This window comes from Brachyhypopomus gauderio, chromosome 14, assembly GCF_052324685.1.
Source record: "Brachyhypopomus gauderio isolate BG-103 chromosome 14, BGAUD_0.2, whole genome shotgun sequence".
NCBI classification, from domain to species: Eukaryota; Metazoa; Chordata; class Actinopteri; order Gymnotiformes; family Hypopomidae; genus Brachyhypopomus; species Brachyhypopomus gauderio.
The window spans coordinates 18696178-18723811 of NC_135224.1; the positions used below are offsets into that span (position 1 = coordinate 18696178).

A 27634-nucleotide genomic window follows, 5' to 3' on the forward strand; every position below is an offset into this window, starting at 1 on the left:
CACACGTTCTGATAAGGTAATGTAGCCTATAAAATGATCGTACCTACTGTTTTAATGCTGGATGCACGTTCTGATAAGGTAATGTGGCCTATAAAATTATCGTACCTACAGTATTAATGCTGTACACACGTTCTGATAAGGTAAATATAGCCTATATGATCGTACCTACAGTATTAATGCTGTACACACGTTCTGATAAGGTAAATATAGCCTATAATATGATCGTACCTACAGTATTAATGCTGTACGCACGTTCTGATAAGGTAAATATAGCCTATAATATGATCGTACCTACAGTATTAATGCTGTACACACGTTCTGATAAGGTAATATAGCCTATAAAATGATCGTACCTACAGTATTAATGCTAGAAGCACGTTCGGATAAAGTAATATAGCCTATAATATGATACCTACAATATTAATGGCAGAAGCACGTTCAAATAAGGTAATGTAGCCTATTAAATGATCGTACGTACAGTATTAATGCTAGAAGCACGTTCGGATAAGGTAATATAGCCTATAATATGATCGTACCTACCTACAGTATTAATGTTGGATGCACGTTCTGATAAGGTAATGTAGCCTATAAAATGATCGTACTCGTACCTACAGTATTAATGGTAGAAGCATGTTTGGATAAGGTAATGTAGCCTATAAAATGATCGTACCTACAGTATTAATGGTAGAAGCATGTTTGGATAAGGTAATGTAGCCTATAAAATGATCGTACCTACAGTATTAATGGTAGAAGCATGTTTGGATAAGGTAATGTAGCCTATAAAATGATCGTACCTACAGTATTAATGGTACAAGCACGTTCATATAAGGTAATATAGCCTATTAAATGATCGTACATACAGTATCAATGGTAGAAGCACGTTCAGATAAGGTCATATAGACTATAACATGATCGTACGTACAGCTACTGCTGTGGTACTACATTTTGATATGGTAGCAAGAATCGATAGATATGTCTATAATTTTGCGCTACGGGTGTGCGCCATGTGCGCTGAGAGTGACGTAATCTTTGCATGCGCATGCGCAGTAGTCCAAGGTAGGACAGCTCGAGGGGTAGCACAGATTTTCAGAACACCGGCTCGCAAGAGCAAGACGTTTGACACTCGTCACGTGTATTAGCGAGAGGGAAACACGCACAGCGACCCAGAACGAACAAACAAAACAACACGGAAGACTCAACGTGCAAGATAATAGAAAGCAAAACGGTGAGGGCACGGAGTAAATAGAAACAAAAAACCAATGCGGAAAATACAACGCGTGAAAAATAACACTCAACCGTAGTGAGACGGGAGGAAGAAACAAAACAACAGTAACTAAAAAACAGCGCGGATAAATGCAACGCGAAAACGAAACCAAGGACACCAGCAGAAGTAACTGGCAAAAAAATGCTGCAGCAAAATAAAACCCTTCCCAAAAATAAAGGCAAAACGGATAGGAAGACATACAGGATTGGGAAAACTTGAGATGGGTCAGGAAGCGACGCATGAGATACTCGAATAAGTAAAGAGAAAGCATAACAGAGAGAGGTGGCGAGACACCATTAAACGATAAGCAATCACAGAGAAAGCAGAGACTGGCTGAGAACGTACGGTTACGTCGGTTTAGTCTGGGACTGACTCTGGTGCCCCTAGCGACGGCTGGGGGAACTGCATCCGAGCCAGCCCTGACAGCTCGCAAAATGAACCTCAAGAATTTTGGTAACAACAAAAACCATTTTATTTTACCAAAGCACTTAATTTTTGTTAATTAAATGTGAAAGACACTTTTCTGTATTTGTCGTTCTGTCTTGCAAAGCAGACTGTAGTAGATCATGCAGATTTTATAGACTGAAGCAGAAATTTTTATAAATCAAATCGTTTTTTGAATCGAAAATCGTTTTGAATCGAAAATCGATTTTTGAATTGAATTGTGGCCCCCAAAATCGGAATCGTGAGATAGTAAACGATTCCCACCCCTATAATCTACCCTCAGAGTCCACCACAGAAATAGATTTGCCTTTATATTTCTTGAGTATTCAGAACCATTAACACAACGGTGTTCATATCTGGGCCTTCTTTAGACAGCTCACCAGCCAAATTCCCACAGAACCTGCCAGGTGTACACACAACCTCTTACACACGCACGCACACACACACACACACACACACACACACACACACACACACACACACACACACACACACACACACACACAGAACAGAAGATGCTTTGTGCCACGTTGCTGCAACTGTGGAATCTCACTTCCAGCAACCTGCCCCCGGCCTGCCTCTACACTACCCAGCCGCCCTGTCTCCACGACAACCCTTCAACACAAACAGCTCCTCCAATAACAATGCGGTGACATCACCGCCGGCTTATCAGGTGCGGAGGGCTGGTGGGGGCGGGACGGTAACGGCAGGTAAACAAACACAAAGCGACAGATCTGGATGGCAAGAGAGTGTTCACTGTACGGCGTGTGTGTGCACATTAGAGACAGGGCGTGGTACCGATACTTTCTGAAGGCCCGTCACTGTCTGCTGCTTTCAGGACACTTTAAACAAACATACCCCACGCAAATATGCGCTGCTGCTAAATACTAACACGCAGATAAAAACAGCTTGCTGAAAACGCATGCTGACAACTTCTCCTCATGCTTTATTAAACTTATAAAAAAATATCTAGCCTAATGTCATATGAGGTGTGCTCAAGTGTTTCAACAATTTAATGTCAGTTGGACTTTTATGATGATTAAAAAAACATTTTTAACGATTAAAAAACAAAAAATGTCTTTACGTTTAGAAGCTGTTGCCGAGACTGGATTAAATTGTAAAGAGTATAGTATAAATGACTACGCTAAATGAGGACTGAAGTAAGAGAGGTACGATGGCCAAACACAGACTGACTCTAATCCTGACACCGTAGTTTATCAGCAGTGCAAATTAGTGGCCTTAAACGCTATCTGGGGTGATGAAGGGTCAATTCATTGTCTATACGGGGAGGAAACGACTGCAATTAACAGATTGGGTGATGATTGCAGCTGTATTTGTGTGTGTGTGTGCTACAGCCTCCAGCTGGAAGGTGTACACACAGGGGATTGTAGTGGAAGTTTGGCTTTGTTTTGACATGCGTGGTTAAGCAGGATGTAACGGCCGGGTGGGTTAATCAGGGAAGGAGGATGGATGTCCTGCCCATGGGGAAAAGGGTCTGCACACACGAGGCATCTCAGAGCAGGAGTGCTGATCTAGGAACAGGTGCTTCTCCAGCCATGGAACTACTAATTAAGACTTGATGGTCAAATTTAAGTTCTGCATATGACCACACAAAAGAACAGTCAAATAAGGTGCGACCTCTCACGCAGCGAATCGTGAGAGTCAAGCTGTGTGTGCGAGCACTGATCAGAGGTCAGGGAGAGACGTACTCGTACTTCATATTCAGGAGAATAATACGAATCCATGACTCAAAACTGACTCTCGTATCACAGCAACGGCTAACTGCACTAATCTTTCTGTTAACCACAGACATTTTAATCATGCTGCAGGCGGCCAGAAATTGCAGCATGTCTGTGTCTGCTCTAATTTGTCACTTCTCTTTAAGGTAAACTGGTATAGTAACACAGCAGTGTGTGCGCATGTGTGTGTTTGTGTGTGTGCGTGCATGTACACATGTGAGTAGATAGCGCTCTGCGTCTGTGTCCTCAAGCTAACAGGAGAGTGTGAACTATCATTCTTAATTATTTTGGCCAGGCCCTCAGGTTAGTTAGCGCATGAGCAGGCCTGAGCTCCACCCCTCAGGACAAAGCTCCACCCCTCAGGACAGAGCTCCACCCCTCAGAAAATCAGAAAGCCTCTAGAGAATTTCTACAAAAGAAATCAGTAGAAATAAGTCCACCTGTTGTTTAACACTGCCTGTAGAATGCAAGAACAAAAACTACCCCCCCCCACATAAATATGACATTAAAAAACATGTTCCACAGAAATGTGTTTGTTTCATGTTGTTGTAAATCTGCCCTTACACAACCTGTGACTGGAGAGGGGGGGGGGGGGTTATGTCACAGAAACATCTGTTGTGCTAAATATTCACACCTCCCCCCTCACCCCCACGTAGTCAGAGCTGTTGGTGGCCGGCCGAGGTCGTCATGGCAGCTTCATCTGGGTGCTGGGGTGAACACACTGAAACTAGATCACGTGTAGAGGTACGATGTTGAAGGCAGGTCTAGCTAAAGGACACGGCTCTCACAGTGCTGGCCATCTCACGGGACAGGCCCACGACACCCGCCCGACTGGACCAAGCTTCCCGAGTCTGCAGAAGAGGACTTTGGGCTTTTCCCAGCAGTTCAGCTACACGGCTGTGGCCTCAAAAGAGGCGTGTGAGACTATAGGGGGCGTGAGGCTGTAGGGGGCGTGGCTGGCTCTCTTTGTCCTCTTTTGGCAAATTGCATTTGCATACAAAAAGGCCAAAGCTCTTTCCCTCCACCCTTTGCAAGTGAAAAGAGGATGGATGGATTTGGGGGATGGAGGGATTTGTGGAGGAGATGGAGGTAATGCTGCCCTGCTTTGGCAGCCAGACTCTTGTGGCCAACCTCAGAATGAGTGTTCGACCTTTGAAGCTTAACTGTATTAATAAGGACTCCCAAAAGCCCCTGTGCAATCCTAATCAACTTCATCACAGCAAGTGTGTTGCCACGCTCTCCTCCCCTTTAGCAGGGCTAAAGGGTCATTCACCTGCTAGCCACTTAGCATTTACACTGATTTGGAATGTACCCTGTACAACAACCCTGTTGTTGAGTCGTTCATTATTACTATTATTAATATTATTATTAGCTGTGTGGGAACCTGAGCAGAAAAGGGAAGAACACGTGTTTATAGTGAAGCCACAGAGAAGTGAAACATCATCATAGTGAAGTGGTTTAACACGTAAACGACCAATGCCGGACAGAAAACGAAAGCTCAAGTTGTCAATTTAGACGTAAATTTAGCCTTCATGAAAATGCCCTTGTACAACATTAGATGGGCCATAATCCCCTTAGCAGCTGCAAAAACCACTGACTAGTTTAGACACCTCTAACATCTTTTATGCAATAGCAGCAATGAAAACAAGGAGCCCCTGATGTTCTGGTGACGGCATTATCCACGGCTGAGTTCCAGTGTATCCAAGTGTATGAGGAAGACATGTTCTCTTCCTGTCTGATTAATACAATCAGAAACAACAAGGCAGAATGATGGATGAAGTCCATCAAACTTGTTTCAGCACGATAACAGTGTAATCTGTGCTGGTGCCTGCAGGGCCGTATGATTAATGCGCTGCTGTGTGAAGGTGCCCAACTAAAGCACACACCTCTATTTCCGACAGTCCGGTTTAATTCAACGATAGCTGTCATTCTGGATCCTTTACTGCACATCACCGTGTGTCTTTACACATGTGGATGTCTCATAATGGTCTCGGTGCGACGTGGCACCAACACTACACGCCATCCACCACCTGTCGGAGAGACCGGCCTCCGCAGGACCGACAGCGGAAGTGTCCCGCATGGGGTGGCGTTTAGGTCGGACCCCTACCGTCTTGTGGTGGGTCCTCTGCGTTGTCCTGCTCTCGAGCGGACAACATCCGATTGATGTGACGTGATAAGGCCGGCAGGATTTCAGAGAGACGCAAGGCGCCGCGCTCCAGCGTGCGGGGCTGCGCTTCAACGGTGACGGTGGCGGCCGGCGAGGAGGCGGAGCGCATGTAGGGCGGTCGGCGAGGTGGAACGTGTGCCAGGAGCTCCCCTGAACTGGTGACGCGCCCGCCCTCCGGGAGGCTCAGGATCCGGCCCACCGGGACGTGTCGTGGGAGGGAGTGGCCGCCCCAGACGCTCCGGGTGGGGTTCTGGGTCACGTCGTGATCCGGGGAAGGTCCGCCCGCGGGCCACCCCTTGTGGGTCCCGACCTCCAGCCAGGCGGGTTCGGCTGGGGCGGAGTTGGAGCGGATCTTCAGCTTGGGTCGTCTGGACAGTGGGGAGAGGCGGGAGCTGCTCCATCCAGCCGTGTGACGCCTAGAACCGAGCCCCATGGCAGGCCTCCTCCACCGTCTCATGGTCCGACAGGGGAGACGCGACTAGCTTACACACACACACACAGCTACTGCGACACGGAGACGACCCACCGTGTGCCGATCCGTTTCAGTCCAGCGTACCTGCCGCAGTCATATCCTCACACCCCAACCACATGACCTAACTAGTACATCCTCTGTAGGTTATCTGACCAAACGTAGACGAAGGAGAGGTTCATCTCGAGGGAACATCTCCACTCTTTGCTCAGAAGAAACACGTTCACTGGTTTAAGGCTGAGGTGCCATTTCCTGCTTTCTGACTCGTAGGGCTTCCTGGGAGGAAATAGGTTTCAGACAGAAAGTTGCGCATCGGTGTTTGCTCACACTGTCCAATCAGAGGCAGTCGTGGCTTCCAGCTGAGGTTAACTCAGCCCACAGAGGCACAGATGACTACAGAAGTTCAGGTTTAGTGACGGAACACCAAACCAGCAATATTAATGCATGATTCTTGTGTTTGATGAATTCAAACAACAGGAAAGTTCTTAAATTCAGGATTTTTTAAACCTTATTATGCAATATTAAATATCCCCTTCTTCCTCTCAGTTTCCTGTGGGCCACATATAAACAGAAGAGAAACTCTGACTTGCTTTTAGCATGTCGGCTCTAGCAGGACTAGACAGAAAGGGTCAGATTGGCTGCTCGATTTGGTTTTAAGCAGTTGATCCCATCCCTCCATCTAGGTTTAGCAGTACGACAGAGTCTTCAGCCCAGGGGATGAAGCACACAGCAGACTCCCTCCATGCTGACGCAGGTCTCAGCAGCTCATGGAGATGAAGAGTGAGATGGAGACGGAGATGGTGATGAAGAGTGAGGGAGCCTAGTGGCGTCTGCCTCTCCGCCGCCACACAGTAGTGGCTTGGGCGGCGTTTACTAGGAGACGGTAGTAGCTAAGTGGTTGATTAGTAATCAGAGTGCTACCGGTAAAAACCCACCACTGCTGGGTGTCACTGTTGGGCATCTGAGCAAAAATTGCTCCTAAATTGCACATAAAGTGCTCAAGCTGTTTTCTGCCATAATCGTAATTCGCCTTTGATAAACCGACCGGGATAAAAGCATAAGCCACATACCGTAAAGGTTTAGTTAAGGTTGTAAAGCACCTATGCAGAGCATCAGTCAAATGGGTCTGTTTCCACACTACAACCAATCCGAAAGCTGAATGAAAGAAAGAAAAAGCTCACATGGTGATGTACAAGTGTGTCCCGTAAGCCCGGGGTTGTTTGACGGGACTACGGGACACACTTGTACAGTGACGAGACTCGTGAAGGTCTCCAGACTCGGGATTAGTGAGTACTGCTCAGAAAAGATTCATATAAACATCTCCAGTCATATACAGGAAAACAACACAACAGAATTCATTTTTATTTTCTCAGCACATTATAAATAATACTGCATAACAGAGTCACACTGAGCCATTCAGGTTTCAGTTATGTGAGACGTTTACACACACACACACACACACACACACACACACACACACACACACACACACACACACACAACCTACAACTGTTCAGGAGCGCCTACTTTATATTCACAGTTTGTCCCAACTCGGCGCCTTGAGCTGGTCTCCAGCACGCTGGGATTCAAAAGTGTCTGACCCAAGTCTGGCTTCTGCTTGTCACACTGGAGAAGTGTCTGAATGAAGGCACCTGGCATGCTCGCCAGGCACTGGACACCACCCCCCTCTACACCCCCCTCCACCCACGAGGGGACCCGCACTGCCATTTCCTTACTACTGTTTCCTGTTTACATGCACTTAACACCTCTCAGCACACACAAACCAACACAAATCTGCCACTGTGAACGCCACTTTCATAAAAGACTGCAAACTGTTGGATTTTCTTATGTAAAATTAAAATGTAAAATTAAAATGTAACTATGTAGATCCTTACTTTAAAATGCAGGCAGGATTGTTTTATTTTTCAATCTTCAGAATCATCATTTCCTGTGAATCAGAATGGGACCTGACTAGAACAACGTTTCTCTACTTCCTTGTTTTTCCTGCTTCTCTTAACAAGCCAGTTAAAGTCTCTGTCCGAATCTGGGTCCAAATCTTCCGGAGACCTGGACTCCACCAGTCAACACTCTCTCACAGCTGCAGGAGTCCTGGAGCCCAGGGACGAGGGGGAGGAAGGCACCAGTAAACACTACAGGCCCCAGAGCAGTGGGACTCAACCGGTCCCAGCCACCGCCCCCCAGGCAAGCGGCTGAACGGCGTGAGCTCCCCACGGGACCGGCGGACACCAGCCTCAAGGGCACCTTCCTCCTCAGCATCTCTGAATAACTCTGCACGACTGTCAACAGGGCCTGGCACGGTGTTGCACCGCTCACACACAATAGCTTCACACAGGAGCCTGACGGCCCACACGACACTGTAAACCTCGTCTGAGCAGAGGAAGTCGACTGTGCGCCTAATTTAAGTGGAGGAAGTTGGCGATTGTTGTCTTGTGTCATTGGTTTCCAAGCCACCCGGCCTCTCTCCTGAAGCTCCCCCCACTCACGCCGCAGGGTGGGGGGGCCACGGACAAGGACACGCCGTCTCCACTGAAGTGGAAGCGAGCGGTCTCTGTACCTACCGCCACTCTGCCCGGCGCCATGTGCCAGGAAGTCACCAGGCACACGCATCCACTCCTCTCCCAGAAATAGCTCCTCTCTATAAAAAGGTCCTGGAAGTCAGGCCAGAGACGGGGGGAGGACAGAGAGAGAGAGAGAGAGAGAGAGAGAGAGAGAGAGAGAGAGAGAGAGAGAGAGAGAGCCAGAGAGCCCAAAGGATCTCAATGGTAGGCTCTCTGAAACACCACTAGAGAATAACCAATCTGAACCGCTCTGTTCTGGAAAGCCTGGAGACCTGACTGGGTGAAGCTGGTTCTCCCCAAACCCAAATGAAGCAACCAAAAGGTTGGTGCCAGTTACGGGCGAGTTAGCTTCGGCTGGCCGTGTGACCCCAACACAGATCAGTCATGCCATGTGTTTTCTTCTCCCCCCCCCACACACAAACAGCAGAGTGTATTTTTAATCTTCATCCAGGTTGGAGCTCTGGTTACTGAGCTCAAGCAAGGGATATCCTGCCCCCCCACTAAACCTCCCCCCAACCGGGCAGACACTAGGCCAACAGGTCAGGGAGGGGGGGGGGGGGGGGGGGGGGTCAGGGGGACGGGATGGGGTGAGGGGGGGGGAGGACACCTTCGGTTGAGCCTGAAGCCTCCCACATGCAGCTTGTACATACCTGGAGCAAAGACTTCTGGGTAATAGGTGGAGCAGAGTCTCCCGAGTTATAGGTGAAAGAGAGACAGAAGAGAGAGAGTGTGTGAGCGGGGGAGGAAGGGCCTGCATGTCTATCCCGCAGGACTCTAACGGATAGCCATTGTGTTGGAGCGTCTTCTCCGGTCTCGGCGTCAGAGAGGGAGGATGTGTTGGACCGGTCCTACACAACTGTACGATTGTGTACATCTATACGTGTGTACACACAGGTGTGTCTGTGTGCGTGTGCCTGCGTGGCTAATACAGAACAACCATCAACAGGCAGAGAGGGAGGGCAGGATGTGGATGACCGTCACTGGACTGTGAGACGCCTCTAACCACACACTGACTCTCACAATGACAAAATAAATACTGCTTGAATAAACCGCTCTCTAATTACCTTTTGTGAGTTACCGTGGACAAAGCTACAAGGCAAGAGGTTACACACATCCTGTAGACAGTGTGTGTAGTGAATGCTTCAGGTGTGTTTACAGTGACAGAGATGCCACTCCAGTGAAGGATGTCGCTCTCGTGGTGAAGACTGAATGGCTGAATCTCATGATTCAAGCAGTCTGCGTGGAGGCGTGAAAAAACAAAGACGGTTCTTCGTGCCCCCTGGACATTCGGGCTGAAAGAACCGTCAGGCAGCCAATCACGCTGCCCCATTCAGCGCTCGCCAATCAAGAAATCAAACCACACTCCCGCACTCGCCAAATATCCTTGGGCTGCGCGAAGCTGCCAAGAGCCTTACGGCATCAGACATGTGGAGGCAAGCGTGCGCACACACTCACGAAGACATATGCACACACACGCGCGCACACACACACACACACACGCACGCACGCACTCAATCTCAAAGACTGACGTGCGCTCACACACACACAAAACGTGCAAACACAGACATACACACAACAAACACACATTACACATTATTCATCAACCATCATGTCTGTGGTTAACACCCCAGCACTGCCTCTTTACACTTAGTCAAAGGCTTTGTGTATATACGGCATATTTACTCAATATGCATTCTCTATCACTTCATTTCAAAACGTATATTTAAATATATTCATTTTCGATGCATTCTGTGAACCCCGTGAATATCTGTCTATCTATCTGTCACTGAGGCGCGCGCACACACACACACACACACACACACACACACACACACACACACACACACACACACACACACACCCTCTGACCTCTTGTTGGATTTCTGCAGCGTTTCTTTCATTTCTGGCACTGAACTCCCCTGTGCAGTGCAGTGTATTGTACAGCCACTGTGGTCCTGTCATATATCTGGCACAACCCTACCAAACACGGAGTGGATGAACATTCTCGCCAAACCTCAGAACATCACAACCCAAATAATAATACGCTACCATAACAGTGGCTTTCAAAATCAATTCAACGGCATTCGTTTAAAAACACGATTGTGCTTTAAGAACAACAGAGTAAGTGAGGTCAGTCTGTGTGACAATAAAAAGATGTTGCCACCATTTCTTAGAGGAATGATTAACTAAATGTTTACAAGTACAAATACAAACAAAGAAACAAATATTGTTCACTGTAATTATCTACAAATAGCACTTACTCAGGTGACCATTTAATGAACTGGCCACTAATTAGATTAATTAATTCTTATTTTACTAATTTAACTTATTAAATGTGTGTTTTCTTTTTACCATGCAATAAAAACACTGCAGTGATACAACACTGGGACTCAGATGACTCTCTTATTCCTTTAGGCTTTGCATCAAAACCCAGCCCTAGTGTCACTGGGCGAAGATGCAACCCTTGGGTAATTACACCCTAGTTAAATGAGCCCTGATTTGGTGCATGACATGAAAGAATGGGGTTGATTTCAAACATGCAAAATATTTGTTTTTTTTTTCTTCTTCAATGCCTCGCTCTAAAATTTCTTACCATAGGAAAAAAACGTTATGATGTAGTTAATGTAGAAGGATCCGTGACCCTTATCCATTTATAGCTAACTAGAAAACGGTGTAGTCAGACAGACCTTTTTGGTTGAACTCATCTGATGAAGACGCAGTCAGTGCTGGAATATTGTGACAAACTGACTGTGATCAAACGATCAGAATCAGGTGACGCCGTGACACACCTGTTCCTGTTTTAGGAGGAAGTGTTCCAGGGCGGGAAGGGCAGGTGCGTCAGGGGCTGGACATCATCCACACAACCTCGCCTGTGGGCTGTAATGACACACTGAAAGACGCGTCCGCCACGCGAGCGCTCGCAGGAGCAGAGCTGGAGAGAGAACTGCCCCAGCTACCCGTCAACCCGAGACAGGCCAAAATACATACGTCACCTGCGAGAGGCACCCAGTCAGAAGGGTTGCGTGTATTGTGTCAGTCAGCCATGTCTCTTATGACAACAGCGATGTGCGTAAACAAACTCACAGTGCGAGTGTGTGTGTGTGTCCGAGATTGCGTGTGTATGTGTGCGAAACAATGGCGCACTATCAACATGTTTGCATGTGTTCTTTCATGAGAACATCAAACCTCAAGCACGCAGGCCACCATGTATTGCACCATTTGGCTTATTGAATATTTACAAAACAAATACAAACAAACAATCAAACAATCCTCACAAGCTACGAGCAGCGTGCAGATGATGCAGGTGACCCAGCAGTCTGTGGACAGAAGCCCTGATCAGGCCATTAGACACACGGCTTCACTTCCTGCGCAGCCATATTAAATGTCCCTCATGTCACACGAGGACCTTGTGGTAATGTGAGATGCCGTGCGACTTGGTGCAGGTCAGGTTGGGCTATTTTTTGTGTTTTTTTTATTTCCTAGGCATGTTTTTGTAACTGAATGAGGGAGAAGTGGTAAGGATGAGGTAAGAAAATCGCTACGGCAACTCTACGAGGAAAAGCAATGCTCTGCTTCAGTGTGCTTCTAAAATAGTTCTAAAATATGAGCCACGATAAGTTAAATAAATCATGGTGGTCAGGGTTCTACCAAGGCTTTAAAGGCATTAACTAAACCACGGTCTGCTCCTGTAGCCACGCCCTCTTCTCCTGTAGCCCCACCCTCCCATTCCGGCTCATGGAGCGCCCCAGCCTGGGTCCATGTTTATTGAACACTTCAGCCTTTCATGCCCTAATGAATGCAACTGTATTGACACTGGAGAACTGATCTCAGGTCAGCTGTCCAAGGGGGCTAATTAATTGGTCTTGGGTATAAGGCGCAGATAAACAGAATATTTCCCTTTTCCTATATCCTGATTACAGTTGCAAGAGCTAACTGCTAATACTTACGGAAGGTGCGCTTGTATTCAGTCACCACATGCACAATAATCCATGTTCATCTGTGATTTATGACGAGATGTAAATTATATTAATCTGAGAAGGAGAGCATTTAATTAAGGATGTGAACTGCTCAGAGGCTACGGACTGACCTTGGAAGACTTCTAATGAATTATATCCCTTAAGTATGACGTATATATTTCCTGGGCCATTAACTGGATTGCTATGTTCGCAGTCACAAGGATGAGTGTGTAGACCAGAGAGTCATAAACCCCAAACCTCATCACTATTGCACATTTGGTGGAGATGAGGAATAAGCAGTCGTTTAGCAGTAGGGGCGTCAGCATGGTTGAACCAATTAAAGCGATCAATCCGGCATAATCGGGTGGGCGAGAACAGCTCTTCTGGGACTCGTGGGAGGGCCGTGCTTGGCTGGGCTGCTCTGAACGCTGGCAGGAAGCTCTGGCAGCTGATCACACCCCTGACACGTACTAACCAATCGTGGGTGGGGGGGATTGACGGCAGGATGATAAAGAGAGCACTGGCCTGAGGAACTGTGGGAGAGCTCCCAACACCACGGCTCCACGCCTACGACGTCTGATGCGTCTGCAGACGGGGTGGAGATGACGCGCCTATCATTCAACATGTGTGAGCAAACTCGAACAGAACAGCGTGAATGTTTGCTCCAGAGAAACAAAGGGTCCAGTCAGTCTGCACCTCTGAACACCATGTGGCCTGCACGGCCCTACATGAAGTTGGGAAAATGACTATAACAGCATATTCTGTAAACATCTCGCCCTTCACATAAATCTTCAGGTCATGGTTTTGATGTTGGCCATAGAGCAAAGCCGTACAGTATATCTCCTTACGCCAGATGCATACAATATCCAACAGCCAATAAGAAATGGGACTGAAAACAGGAAGTGCTGGACTTCCTGTGTTTTCAGGTGACGCCTATGATCTCAGGCGACTGTCTCCTGGCCGACAGTGCTGCCTGTGTCAGAGGAAAGGGTGGAGGGGTAGGTGGAGGACAGATACCTGCCCTTCTCTGCAGAACCCCGTCACTGTTTGTTAACTGAACCCAGTCAAACAATATAAGACAAAAATCATTTAAGTGTCACATAGGGTCTAAAGCAGTGATTCTCAACTGGTGGGTCGCGACCCAAAAGTGGGTCGCGGACATGTTCTGGGTGGGTCGCGGACAGTTTGTAAAAAAAAATTAATATGCTACTCTTCAAATTTTGTACTCACCTTTTATCCTGGAAAAAAGACAGAAATGCACCCGTCAGACATGCCAGGGCTCCAGATTGCGACTAAAATCGTCGCAATCGCGACCATAAATTTAAATTTGCGAGTAATATAATTATTTCACTCCCCATCAACAAATGCGGGAATCTGATCACCAGCGTGACTCGCAAAGCAGCGGAGCGCTAATCGCTAATCGTTGAAAATGGCCAAGCGAAAAATATCGCATTTTTTCACAGTCTACATCTCTGTCGGACCAGAGACCGTATCTCTGTGTCGGACCCAAAGAGGACACACTTCTTTATAACTGTACATAGTTTTAAGGTAATTTTAATGGGATCTAAAGTCACTCGTATGCATACTAGTAAAGTTTGTTTCACGTTCACATATTCTTAATTCTTTCTTCAATAACTTTGACAGTATTAGCAAAAGTGCCAGAATATGAAAATTCTTATTTCTGGCAACTAAGACAAACATCTACAACTTTGTTTACGTCAGGAATAGACGTATTTTAAATAGCAGACAACATGTTATTTTAAATGTGCAACTTTCACCACTGCAACGTCTAAGGCACCGTCTACAAATTACCTTAACATGGACGCAAGGGGCTGTCGTGAAGGCCCCAGAGCACTACATACTCTGTTTTTTGAAATAATTTCAATAGCTTTTAAAAGGTCCTTCATAAGACCACCAAACAAGTTGTATTACATAAAGTGCATGGTGTATGGCAAGCTACAACTTTTTTTTCTTTAATGGGTCGCGACTTAATGACAATGAGAAAAAGTGGGTCCCGGGCTGAGACCAGTTGAGAACCCCTGGTCTAAAGGATTTCACAGGTTTTTCTAAAAGATTAACCAAAGCCAACATTCTGATAGATGTTCTACAACAAACCAAAGCGACCCCAGTGCAGTCTGCGTGGAGAAAGCGGGAGGGGTGGATATGAGACCATGTGAAGCTCTGGTTCCAGTAATGAGCTCTGGTCCGTAGGAGGCCTCCAGCAATCAGTCCTTGGGGATGTGGATGACTCGCGGACGGGCCTGTCCAGAGCGTCAGCTGGACGGATCAAATCTCCAACGACCAAATGCGCTGCCATGTGTCTTACACTGCTCTCATCGATCAGACCCGGCCTTCAGCGTGGGGGCGGTCAGTGATGAACTACAACCCTCAGTCACGTACACCAGACTCACGAGTCCACGAGATGCTTACCTCATCTCGTCTCACTGTAAACCTTTAATAGGCTTACATGAGGCCTTTCTTCAGAATAATGCAGTTTTCAACGGAGCAAGGAAAACGCATGCCATTTTACGCACTCTAATCCGTCACGTAATCTTAATCCATATGGTTGTTAATAGACAGGGACTCTGAGGGTTTCTGAGGGTGAGGGCTACTTTTACTGGGATTATAGCTGAATTTTGCACAAAACCTTGAGTGCTTTGAACGAGCTGCTGTTCTCGTTTCACTCCAGCCGCTCATGTCAGCCATGATGTCAGCGTAAGTGCCTGAGGGGTGTCGGCTCTGACCGACGGCCACACCCCATCAAGAAGATCACAGACAGGCTCTCTCTTCACTACTCCAAACCTCTTTCATTCAGAGAAGATGGCCGTCCAATGATGGTGGCAAACGAAGCAGCAGGTTGGGAAGAAAGAGGGGAAAAGTTCCTGAAGTTCCTAACGTGCCCCTGTCTGACTCAGCATGATTCATGACACGGAGAGCAGAGGACTGAGCCAAGCTTTCCTAAAGCCAAGAGAGATCTGCTCAAGAGAGGGGGTGAGAGAGAGAGAGAGAGATCTGCTCAAGAGAGGGGGTGAGAGAGAGAGAGAGAGATCTGCTCAAGAGAGGGGAGGGAGAGAGAGCGATCTGCTCAAGAGATTGGGAGAGAGAGAGATTTGCTCAAGAGAGGGGGGACAGAGAGGGAGAGAGGGAAGGATGGAGAGAGGCAGGAGAGGGAGATTAAGAGGGAGAGAGGGAAGGACAGAGAGAAGGATAGAGATAAGGATGACTTATGATGAGACAGGATGGGTCCGTCATCTGGTCGGCCAGTCGATCAGCAGCCTTATTGAGTCACTGAAGCTCTGGAAGGCAGTGACGAGCGTGCTGGTGCCTGCTCACTGAGGTCATGCACAGAACGGTCTGCTTACATCACAGCCCGGGCTCGGGACGCCGACCCTCTGAGCCAGCGAGCTGAAGGGGAAATTTCCCGAAAGCCGGCAGGGCCGAGGCAGCGCACAATCGGCCTATTCACCGCCGCGCCACCACCGCCGCTCCCCAGCCCCCTGTTCCTCTGGCTGTTTCCTCTATGAGACCGAACACATCTGAGCAAGGACGTCGTAAACACGCTGCTCCAGAGAGCAGACTGAGGGGCATTCACCTTCACCCGCCCCGATCACCACATCGCTGCCACGGCCAACAGTACAGTGTCAGAAGAGCCAAGGAACCTTCTAGAACAGGACAGAAGAGCCACACACTGAGAAGAGCCAAGGAACCTTCTAGAACAGGATAGAAGAGCCACACATTCAGAAGAGCCAAGGAACCTTCTAGAACAGGACAGAAGAGCCAAGGAACCTTCTAGAACAGGACAGAAGAGCCACACACTGAGAAGAGCCAAGGAACCTTCTAGAACAGGATAGAAGAGCCACACATCCAGAAGGGCCACGCAACCTTCTAGAACAGTCCTAAGAATGGCAACTTGTGGTGGAGGCCCTGGTCGCTGTTCTCTCCGATTTGCTGGATCGCTGCTCCATGACTGCTCTGACGCTAGCTGTATGGGAGGGATTCTTTCCTCTTAGTTCTAAGTTTGCAATCAGCTGTCTTCAGGGGCAACATGGTAAAGGCCATGTTTAATTATGACATGGTCTGATGCTACAGAGACGTGCAGAGGCATAGACCCCAAAAAAAAACACAACACCCCCACAAAGTTTGTAAGAACTGCACTACACTAGAAATCACACAAGCTAGGGGAGTGTAACTATGTTATCAGTTTCCCAGTACATAAAAATAAATCTATAAATAAACATTCCAGAAAACTCCCCTAAGAGCAATGATGAAGATCACTGTCACGGCTGTCATGTTCATGATCATCTTTTTTCCAACTTCCTTTCATATCTGAGAGAGTATGTAATACACACCAAGGCTCCAAGGAGAACGCCTAGAACAGTGGTTCTCAAACTTTTTCTATCATTCCCCACCTCAGAAGAAGGGAAAATTCCATGCCCCACCTGTCCCATATCACCCAAACAAAATGGAAATAAAATACAAATGGGGGTGGCGATCGTGATTTGGCGATTTGTTGACCGGGGGGGGTTCATTAAAGGGCCAAATCTAGCCCTGGTTCACACTGTTCCTCAGACATTTTAAACATCCGGGGCTTATGATAACTGAACAGGCATTAAAACGACAGGCTTAAAAAGGTTCATTTCTTCCAATTGCTTGCGCCCCACCTGCAATACCCATACGCCCCACATTTTGAGAAACGCTGGGGGCCTAGAAACTCTGTAACTCTGTAGAAGCTATTGTAACAGTGAGGAGAGTAGGGGGAGGAGCTACTGCGACAGTAAAGAGAGTAGGGGGAGGAGCTATTGTAACGGTGAGGAGAGTAGGGGGAGGAGCTACTGTAACAGTGAGGAGAGTAGGGGGAGGAGCTACTGTAACAGTGAGGAGAGTAGGGGGAGGAGCTACTGTAACAGTGAGGAGAGTAGAGGGAGGAGCTACTGTAACAGAGGAGAGGAGGGAGAGGAGCTACTGTAACAGTGAGGAGAGTAGGGGAGGAGCTACTGTAACAGTAAGGAGAGTAGGGGGAGGAGCTAGTGTAACAGTGAGGAGAGTAGGGGGAGGAGCTACTGTAACAGAGGAGAGGAGGGAGAGGAGCTACTGTAACAGTGAGGAGAGTAGGGGAGGAGCTACTGTAACAGTGAGGAGAGTAGGGGGAGGAGCTACTGTAACAGTGAGGAGAGTAGGGGTAGGAGCTGCTGTAACAGTGAGGAGAGTAGGGGGAGGAGCTAGTGTAACAGTGAGGAGAGTAGAGGGAGGAGCTACTGTAACAGAGGAGAGGAGGGAGAGGAGCAACTGTAACAGTGAGGAGAGTAGGGGGAGGAGCTGCTGTAACAGTGAGGAGAGTAGGGGGAGGAGCTAGTGTAACAGTGAGGAGAGTAGGGGGAGGAGCTACTGTAACAGAGGAGAGGAGGGAGAGGAGCTACTGTAACAGTGAGGAGAGTAGGGGAGGAGCTGCTGTAACAGTGAGGAGAGTAGGGGGAGGAGCTACTGTAACAGTGAGGAGAGTAGGGGAGGAGCTACTGTAACAGAGGAGAGCAGGGAGAGGAGCTGCTGTAATATGAGGGGGAAGAGCTGCTGTAACACAGGAGGGGGAGGAGCTACTGTAACAGTGAGGAGAGTAGGGGGAGGAGCTACTGTAATATGAGGGGGAGGAGCTGCTGTAACACAGGAGGGGAGGAGCTACTGTTATCACTCATGTAACTGGCTGACTCACTCCTGGGTAAGTGTACCAGTTTCAGTCTGTAGTGACAGTAGAAGAAATGCAATGAGAACAGAGGCAGTACATGCACAGCATAATGGACCTGAAACGACACCGATGGGCCCATTGTGCTAGAAGAAAGCAGGCTACCCTAACACCACAGCGATAAACCCACACAGGACAATCCTACGTAAGTATTTGTCAGCAGACAACTGCTTTTGCCAACAACATTTACTAGGTCTGGCTTTCAGCAGGATGTAAGAGCCATTATTGTTTTACCTGACACTTTACACCTAATCTTCCCAATCTGTTCCTCACATGCACACACATGCTCACGCATGTGCGCACACACACAGACACACACACACACACACACAAAGATGACAGTGTTAAAACGCAGAGTTGAGGAAGTGATCAGCATGTGGACAGAATTACTTACTAGGTGAACTAGTCCTAGGTGAACTAGACCTAGGTGAACTAGTCCTAGGTGAATTAGACCTAGGTGAACTAGTCCTAGGTGAACTAGACCTAGGTGAACTAGACCTAGGTGAACTAGTCCTAGGTGAACTAGACCTAGGTGAATTAGACCTAGGTGAACTAGTCCTAGGTGAATTAGACCTAGGTGAACTAGACCTAGGTGAACTAGACCTAGGTGAACTAGACCTAGGTGAACTAGTCCTAGGTGAACTAGACCTAGGTGAATTAGACCTAGGTGAACTAGACCTAGGTGAACTAGACCTAGGTGAACTAGTCCTAGGTGAACTAGAACTTCTGTCTTTTCATGTAATGCTATTCATGTTACAGCCAGCTGAAAAATGTCAGTAGGCTACCATGACAACTGCCTCATGACAACAGAGGCACAGAGACATGAGAGGCTTTAGACAGCATCCTTACAACAAACACACCCACAATTACACCCTGTAATATACAGCACACCCACAATATCACCCAGTCACATGCAACCCACCCAGAATAACACCCAGTCACATACAACCCACCCAGAATAACACCCAGTCACATACAACCCACTCAGAATAACACCCAGTCACATACAACCCACTCAGAATAACACCCAGTCACATACACCACACCCAGAATAACACCCAGTCACATACAACAGACCCAGAATAACACCCAGTCACATACAACAGACCCAGAATAACACCCAGTCACATACAGCAGACCCAGAATAACACCCAGTCACACACAACAGACCCAGAATAACACCCAGTCACATACAGCCGGCCCAGAATAACACCCAGTCACACACAACAGACCCAGAATAACACCCAGTCACATACAGCCGGCCCAGAATAACACCCAGTCACACACAACAGACCAAGATTAACACCCAAGACAGCAATATTTTCTATACACAACACATCCACAGTAACATCTCTTTACAAACAACAAACACACTGATACACACAACGCGACTCAGAGTAACACCTCATTACATGCAACAGACCTGGAGTAATGTTCCATCACAAGTAAAAGAGCGTCTGTAATACCCTGTTACATGTAATACCCCCACAGTAACACACCATTACATGTAATACCCCCACAGTAACACACCGTTACATGTAATACCCCCACAGTAACACACCACTACATGTAATACCCCCACAGTAACACACCACTACATGTAATACCCCCACAGTAACACACCACTACTACAAGACTCACAATACCAATCATATGCAACTACAAAAACAAAAATATTCAAACACTCATTAAACACGATGTAGAGCTCTGCTCACGTCTAAAGATTTCTTGAGGCATGCAGTCTCTGCATGTATCTACTGAAATGCATCAGTAAACACATCTGCCATTCTTTAGAAGCTACACTTTACTTCTCTAAAATCCCCCCACAGTACTTTCTTAGGACACGACACTGCAGGTCACCACACCATATATAAAAGACGAGCACACACGCGAAGCTGAGATCAGAACTTCATAAATAGGCGATAAACCGTCACGCCACATTTCACGTTTATGGTAATCACGCGTATTCACGTCGGCTGCTCAGCCGTGAACCAGCGTTTGCTCGTCTCTCCAGGAGTCTTCAGAGAACAACCGTAAGGTCCTAGAAAAACCACCCAGCACCGAGCCAACCGACCCGAGTGGCAAATCTGAAGGAGCGATAAGTTTATAGATCGCGATGAATGCAATTAATTCACAAGGAACCCCACTGAGGTAACGTTTGTGTACCCAGTAGTCGTGTAAACCGTTGACTGCTCCACTCACAAGGCAATCATACGGATGAAACGACGCGTTTCGTTGTGATTTTTAAGCCTACACGTTATTTCCGCCGCTGTGTTTCCAGCTGTCAGGGGGAAAATCACGCGTCTACGTGCCCAGTTCTTCAGGTGAAAGGGTCAAAATGAGAACCTAAATCAGGAGAAAGATTAAAAAACATCAGTGCAGGTTATAAACGGCGACGCGCTGAACCCACCGTACACGCGCAGCCACCCTTGGTGCTGGCAGAACGAGTCCATTAAGATCCCGTCCGCCGGGGGGTCCAGACACGCCAGTCCTCCCCGAACCGCGTCCACGTCGCCAGCCGTCGGGTCCGTGTCCACGCCAGACACGCCAACACGGTACATTCCGGTCAGGGACTCCATCCAGAAGTTCAGCAAAAACACCAAAACCCAACGACTTAATCACGGTCGGCTGGCACCCATTAAACACGGAGAGTTCATTCAGATAACCTAAAAAAAAAACCTTGTTTTTTCTCACGTGAACGCGAGTTAACGCTACAGACAGGTAGTTTGAGACACAACGGTCGCTTGGTTGGGTTTACAGGCGAGGGTACCGACGATGAACCACAGGAGGGAGGATGAAGGAGGTCCGGACGGAGTCACAAGTTCGCCATCCTTCTGTGTTCTCTCAGGGAGTCAAGTGGGCACGAGACGCGCTTCGCACGCGCAGCTTTAACGTCTACATTTGAAATCAAACGGCCGGCCACGCGCCCGTGGAAAACAGGCTAACGAAACTTAGCTAATTCGGTTTTTGAGGAGATTTAACGCTGTTTAACATTCTTTTTTCTTTTTTATGAAGAAATAAAATGGGTTTAAATGGGTTTCGACGTGACGGTAAAGTCCTCAGTACGGTCCTCTCCTTGAATGAAGTCAAAAGTGCGATACCGCTGCCCGGTTCGCGAAGTTCCGCCCGGCCGGTGTGTGAGGAGGCGGACCGTCCGACCCACGTCCGACCCGGACGTCCACTCGTGTTCGCCGAACAGAACTTTACGGTCTTGTCCTTCGAGCGCTTTTGAGACGGTCGAGACTCTCGACTGTGTATTGTTCGAGCCGCGACTCGGGACGTGTTTTGTGCTCCGTGGGTCTCGCCGGCCTCCGTCCCCGGCGGGGTCGCGCACCGTCTCCGCGTTTAAAGCCCGGTCCGCTTCTCCCACCGCTGGGATTCAGGCACGACCAGAGGAGAGCAGAGAGCCTCGATCAACGCGCCTATATTTCGCTAAGTCGGCATAAAGTTTCGCCCGTTTTGTTACCTACTCAATTTTGAAATGCCAAAAAACATTTGATCCCCTTCCAGGAAACCAAACGTCTCTGACTAATAGTAGCTGGGGCTTTTAATCGTTATTGTAAAGACTACCACCGCTAGCCAGACAGCTGCGGCTTGGCGAACTACTGAGACACCTGCTGGTTACCCTCTAAATGTAAAGGGTAAATTTATATACACTCTGAGTGTTTTGTCATAATAAATATATACAGTGACAAATAAAACGAACGAAAATATTTTCATTGAATAGGTTTCAGTTTGAACTGTAATGACTGACTTCTCGTTCTACAGCACACCGATGAGTTGATTAGTTGAACCTCACCTGCGCGGCAGCACTTTGCTGCCCTCTTGTGTCCATCAAGCGCATGCTTATTCGTGTGTAATAAAATCTATATAACCATTAGGCTTGTTCTATTAATTTGATAGGTAAAATGTGTTTAAAATTTTATTAAACTACCAGGGCTATACCAATAACAACACAAAACTGTACATTAAACATAAAACAAGAAGATGAAACCAAAATCAGATATTAGCTTATCCTGCATAATGTATCTAATGCATGCTTCCTCTTTGTGGGTTAACTCAAGCAGCAGATTAAATGTTTAATACACATGCTGTTGTTTTTAGTCTGCACATGCTACAAAAGTAACCAAATATGTAAGCAGACTTACACTGATATAAATAAATATAAATAAACCTGGTTTTGTTTGTGGTCCTTTTTGGGTAAAGCTTCTACAAAACAAGGAAGTAAAACCACTCCATTTTCAATTCCAGTGAAATACCAAGATATTCATTATGATATTCAGCATATTTAAAACATTTCCTCTAATTTTGTCGTAAGGTTTCTCTGGGGAGATGTATGCAGAAATAGCACATACATAGTTTCGTAGAACACATCTTTTTAATTTCAATTGCATTGTCTTGGATCAGATCTGAAATCTAATACCTACGATGTGTTTATGAGTTTCAAGATGGGTTTTGTTCCCTAGAATGAAACAAAAATGAAATTGTACTTCACATTTAAATAGTAAAAATGACAAATAAATAAAACATTTATTAGGGTACTACTGGGTGAGAGAAGGAATAAGATGAAAGATTCCAATTTTGTGTGTGTGTGTGTGTGTGTGTGGTTGTGTGTGTGTGTCTAAACATCCTTTAATGTGCTTCAGATTTGGAAAAACACAAGTCGGGCTGTTTTAATTAGTAACAGAGTAAAGTCTCCACAGGACAAGATAATCTGTAATAGTTGATCAACACAGATCCTTCACTACGTACACTCATGAGGCCCAAACACAAGCCCAGGCTGGATATGCCGCTGAACATTCTGTCTTTAGCACAAGATCCACTTCCACCTAGTAAAATGTGTTCCTCTAATAATGACCTTCACACACTCACGCTATGCCGTAAGCTTAGCTAGGATAGGAGCCAGAAGATCTTCCAAGTGCTTCTTCTGTTCTTCCAAGTCCTGGATTGATGGACATGTGGTAATCTGAATCCAGTTGGATTTTGCAGAGCACGTATTAAGACAAATCTTCTAAATGTTAGGAAAAGAAAAAGAAGGGGAAGCTTTTACTTAAAATGCCTCTACCACATATTTATTTATCCATTCTTAAGATGCTTTAATTCAAAGTGAGTTACAAATGAGACATAAATACAACACATGCATACCATTGATATGGCCTATGCCTTCATATCCTGTGCTAAAGTGCTTTTAGGGCATATTTGCAATAACTGGCCAAATACTAGTCAAAGACATGTTACATATATACAAGCCCAATGAGAGAAAGGCCAGGTTTAAGAGCTAACAAGGATTAAAGGTGCTATAAGCAACAGTTAAATCGAGATGCAACGTTATATAATACAGATACGACATACAATCTAGGCCTATACAATTAATATGCAGTGTACATAGACCAGGTGACAAACCCATCACTTTTTTAAGGTAAGGCATTAAGGTGAGATGATGAATTAGTTCGATTTACCTTGTCTTCTTCACTGAGTTTCCCTTGAACTCGCTTTGGGTCTGCGAGGATGTCTCTGACTTCTGCTATGGATGCTTGCAAAGTTTGCTTGGCCTCTGTTAGCACACAAAGAATACTTCATGAATGCCGAGCTTGACCACCGACTCGAGATACACGGTTATGGACCTACTGAATTACCAGCCCAAGTGAGATAATCCACACAGTCCCACTTGCAATAGCGACGGGCTACGTCAACCGCACGCTCCCCGCAGAAGGTGACGGCGTGCAGGTCAGCGCCGAGGTCCAGCAGGGTTCTTACTGTGTCCAGCTGGCCCCACATGGCCCCATGGTGCAGTGGGGAGTACCCTGGCAGCGTGCAGATCCAAACATGACATCGGTACCGTTTATCAGACAGTGGCCTCACATTAGCTTAGCGAGTACAGCACACAAAACTGAATAAATATTATTACCAGGGTTCCAACGGGTCCTTGAAATCATTGAAAGGTTGTGAATTTGAAAAAATACATTGGAAAGTTTTTGAAAACAGGCATAAAAATATTGAATTGAATATTGGGGGGGGGGGGTGGATTGAAATTTCACATGGATGAAGACCACTGTCAACGAATAATAGGGCAATCACATTTGGTAGGAAGTCAATATTTAGAAAAGAATGGTATGAAAAAGGTATTTTTGTAAAATATCTTGAAAAATATGATCTGATATGATTTATGTTATAAAAATTTTAAGAAGGTCTGCAATGTGATTCCTTTAGCATTGATTCAATTAATCAAAAATGTCATTTTATATTCAGAGGTGACATGTTTTGATGCCCATTGCCCACGTTGAAAGTAAATGACTGTAACTTAGTTGACATCAAGTGTAATAACAAGATTATCAATGATGGTATGAGACAAAAGACTTACTGTGAATATAATAGAGATTGTTTCAGAAACATCCTAATACAAATTATAAAACCACAATGGTTTTTCCTCATTCCAAATTAGCTCATTCCAAATGTGTCAAATAATAAATAAGATATATCCTGTAGCCGTGTTTCCTTAAAGAAGATTTAAATTTAATCTTGATTCTTGTGCCTTTTGTAAGTCAGAAGATGAATCCCTGGAACATTTGTTTTTTTTCCTGTCAGTATTCACAAAGTTTTTGCATGGACATTAGAAACTGGATCAATCTCAAACTTAACATTCCTTCTTTTGATGTTGATACCATTTTATTTTATGTGGAAAACTTACGTTCAGATTTCTTTGGTGGCATTAATGTAGTCATACATTTAGCAAAATACCACAAGTAAGTGGAGGGGTCATAAGCCCACCTTCCTCTGCTTTATGAATTTAAATCATATTATTCTTCATTAATTAGATAAAAAAAAAACTCACACCACATCTCTAGAAAGTTATTGTTCTAATATCATTATATGACAGGGCTCTCAAGTTTTTGATTCATGTCAGAGTGTGAGAGTTGTTGACGGGGGGGGGGGGGGGGGGGGGGGGTGGCGAACGTTAATTGTTGAGCGGGGGGGGGGGGGGGGGGGTGCCGACCGTAAGTTGTTGAGCGGGGTGGGGGTTTGTATATCGCGATCGCCAGTGGAGGGCGACATAGATATGGATCGGAGGTAAATAAACTAGATTTTTTTTTCTCGCCGTATGAAATCGGAAGTGTGGCGTGTGAGCGTGTGAAGACGGTCAAATGCGTGTGTCACACGCTCAATGCGTGAGACTTGAGAGCCCTGTTATATGACTTTGCTCCTCTGTTCTTTGTATGTATGTGTATATGCATATGGGTATTATAATTACTATTATTATTTTGTTTTGTCTGCTGTCAACATGTAATTATTTTGCCAGCACAAGTTCATTTAAAACTGCATTGAATCAGCGGGACCTATGCTGACTTTTACTTTGCAAAAGTAAGGTCATTCTGTAGATTATATTGGCGAAATTTGTCTGTTCAATCGCCACTGCATTCGAGTGTTTCCTGTACGTAGTTAATGTGTGTGGCTGCTTTAGGCTACGTGAACGCCACCCTAAACGTTAAAGCTGTGATGGACTAGTAAAATCGTTAGAAAGACGTACAGAGGCCAAATAAAGTGCGTGTTTGGTACATTTGTGACTTGAAATAAAACTCCCAGTAGTCCGATATCCAGCGTTAGCTCTTTACCCCTTGTGGTCGGCGCGTTCACGTCAGCGTAGCGCTTCTCCACAAGCTCGCGCACGAGACTGCTTCTCCCAAGCGCGCACGCGGCCGCGAGGGCACGCCGCACGCCCCCGGCTCCGCCCGGGAAGTCCGGTGGGTCCTCAGCGTCAGAGGCTCGAGTGTTTTCCAGCAAATGCTGAAGGCCTTCTACATCACCTTCCTGAGCCCACGCGAACGCGGCGCTCGCCTGCATTTTCACCGAAGTTGTTGTGGGATGTGTTGATTGATGTCACCATAACAACCAAGGCCACGTGAGGGGGGGTGACGTTTTCCTTCCAGCGACGCGCGTCTCGCTTCTACCACTAGATGGCGGTGTTGTGTGTGGTTCTTTCATGACGGGTGGGATGAGCGTTTTAATCATTAGATGTGTTTTACTCGTGGTCTAACGAGTGGTCTTGAATCTTCACATTTATAGGTGCAAGGGCAAAGTTATTTTAACTGAATTATTCCTTTAAGAACAAATATAACATTAAAAATCTAAAAAAGCAAAGTTAAAAACATGATATTAAAAATTCACATTTAATCTGTGGAGATTTAATATGGATCATATGATTCAATGTAAATGTGCCATATTTTGTCAATTGTGATTTTTACAACCCAATCGAAATTTGTCCTCCGCTTTTAACCCATCTGTGGAGTCAGAACACACAAACACACACTAGTATTACCAGGGGGCTGTGGATCACACGTGCCCAGAGCGGTGGGCAGCCCTAGCCCGGCGCCCGGGGAGCAGTTGGGGTTAGGTGCCTTGCTCAAGGGCACCTCAGTCATGGCCTCAGGTCTGGGAATCGAACCCACGATCTTCCGGTCACAAGACCAGTTCCCTAACCGCCAGGCCATGACTGCCCCAATGGAATCTCCAGATTCACAGGTAGTGTAGGTACCGAATGGGTTTGATTCACATGGTACACACATACTATAATACTATTATAATATATGTCCCTCTGGTCATTTGAGTTTCAGAATTTTTTTTTTTATGTGGGCATAATAGCATTGTCATTGTTGTACTTGCATGTGATGGCTGGGTTTTCCCATCAGGTGACTCTCCATGTGTTTCCACTGTGTGTGTGTGTGTGTATGTGTGTAGGTTAGTATATGCATGTGTGGTTGCATAAGAGATTATAAGAGATTGTGGAAAAAATTGTTGCCACCACACAACTCAGCAGAGAAGGGAAAGTTTTGGGAACAAACTGAATCACCATATCTCAGTGTGATGGAAAGTTTTTTTTCATACAGATGAGCCAGGACACGATGTTATTTCAACAGGAGTCCTAATATGTCACACTCATGTGATCCGCGACACTTAGAAGTCATGCACATATCAGCATGTTAGCAGTGGGGCTTTCTTCTCTTAGAATCCCCTTCATAATTACAAAACAATGTTTTTGTGTTCCAGCTTATTTTCAGAGGAAACAATGAGTGAGGAATGTGAGAAGCTTCTCCCATCATATGAAAATTTACATCAGATGTTTTATGTTCTATGGTCTATGTTAGAGGACAGGTCAGCTGTTAGTGTAGTACAGAGAACGTAGTATAGTACAGAATATAGCTAGCATAGTAAAGCTAGCATAGTCAGTACAGTACAGAGTATCGTTAAAATAAAAGAGTAGTTAAATAGTGAAAGAAAATAGAA

At 46.2% G+C, this 27634-nt stretch overlaps 2 protein-coding genes across 4 annotated transcripts in view; both read right to left on the reverse strand.

Annotated features, from left to right (window-relative positions):
• rasal2 (RAS protein activator like 2) overlaps nt 1-21838 on the reverse strand; it is a 66926-nt gene extending 45088 nt beyond the window's left edge. The window contains exon 1 of one of the 3 annotated variants that reach the window (XM_076973579.1): nt 20766-21838. In XM_076973579.1, coding sequence (XP_076829694.1) covers nt 20766-20934 — 169 coding nt within the window. In that variant the 5' untranslated portion in view covers nt 20935-21838. Of the gene's footprint in view, nt 1-5554; nt 6359-20765 lie in introns of those variants that run through there. The other 2 variants (XM_076973580.1, XM_076973578.1) reach the window with 2 other exon arrangements.
• A 537-nt stretch (nt 21839-22375) lies between these two features.
• Nucleotides 22376-26205, reverse strand: ankrd45 (ankyrin repeat domain 45). Its single transcript, XM_076973587.1, has 5 exons — nt 25966-26205; nt 23992-24159; nt 23815-23909; nt 23228-23366; nt 22376-22817 (listed from the first exon to the last, which is right to left on the reverse strand). Exons 1-4 carry the CDS (start codon nt 26192-26194, stop codon nt 23229-23231), a joined length of 630 nt encoding a protein of 209 aa, XP_076829702.1. The 5' UTR covers nt 26195-26205; the 3' UTR covers nt 22376-22817; nt 23228.
• Between the last annotated feature and the right edge of the window lie 1429 nt (nt 26206-27634).

What these genes read in the sequence shown, in the direction of transcription:
- ankrd45 (XM_076973587.1), bottom strand. Translation starts at nt 26,194, where the DNA reads ATGCAGGCGAGCGCCGCGTTCGCGTGGGCTCAGGAAGGTGATGTAGAA. An exon ending in GGATTATCTCACTTGGGCTG is followed by an intron (nt 23,910 to 23,991) that starts GTAATTCAGTAG and finishes GTGTGCTAACAG; the next exon opens with AGGCCAAGCAAACTTTGCAA. An exon ending in AACTCAGTGAAGAAGACAAG is followed by an intron (nt 23,367 to 23,814) that starts GTAAATCGAACT and finishes CCTAACATTTAG; the next exon opens with AAGATTTGTCTTAATACGTG.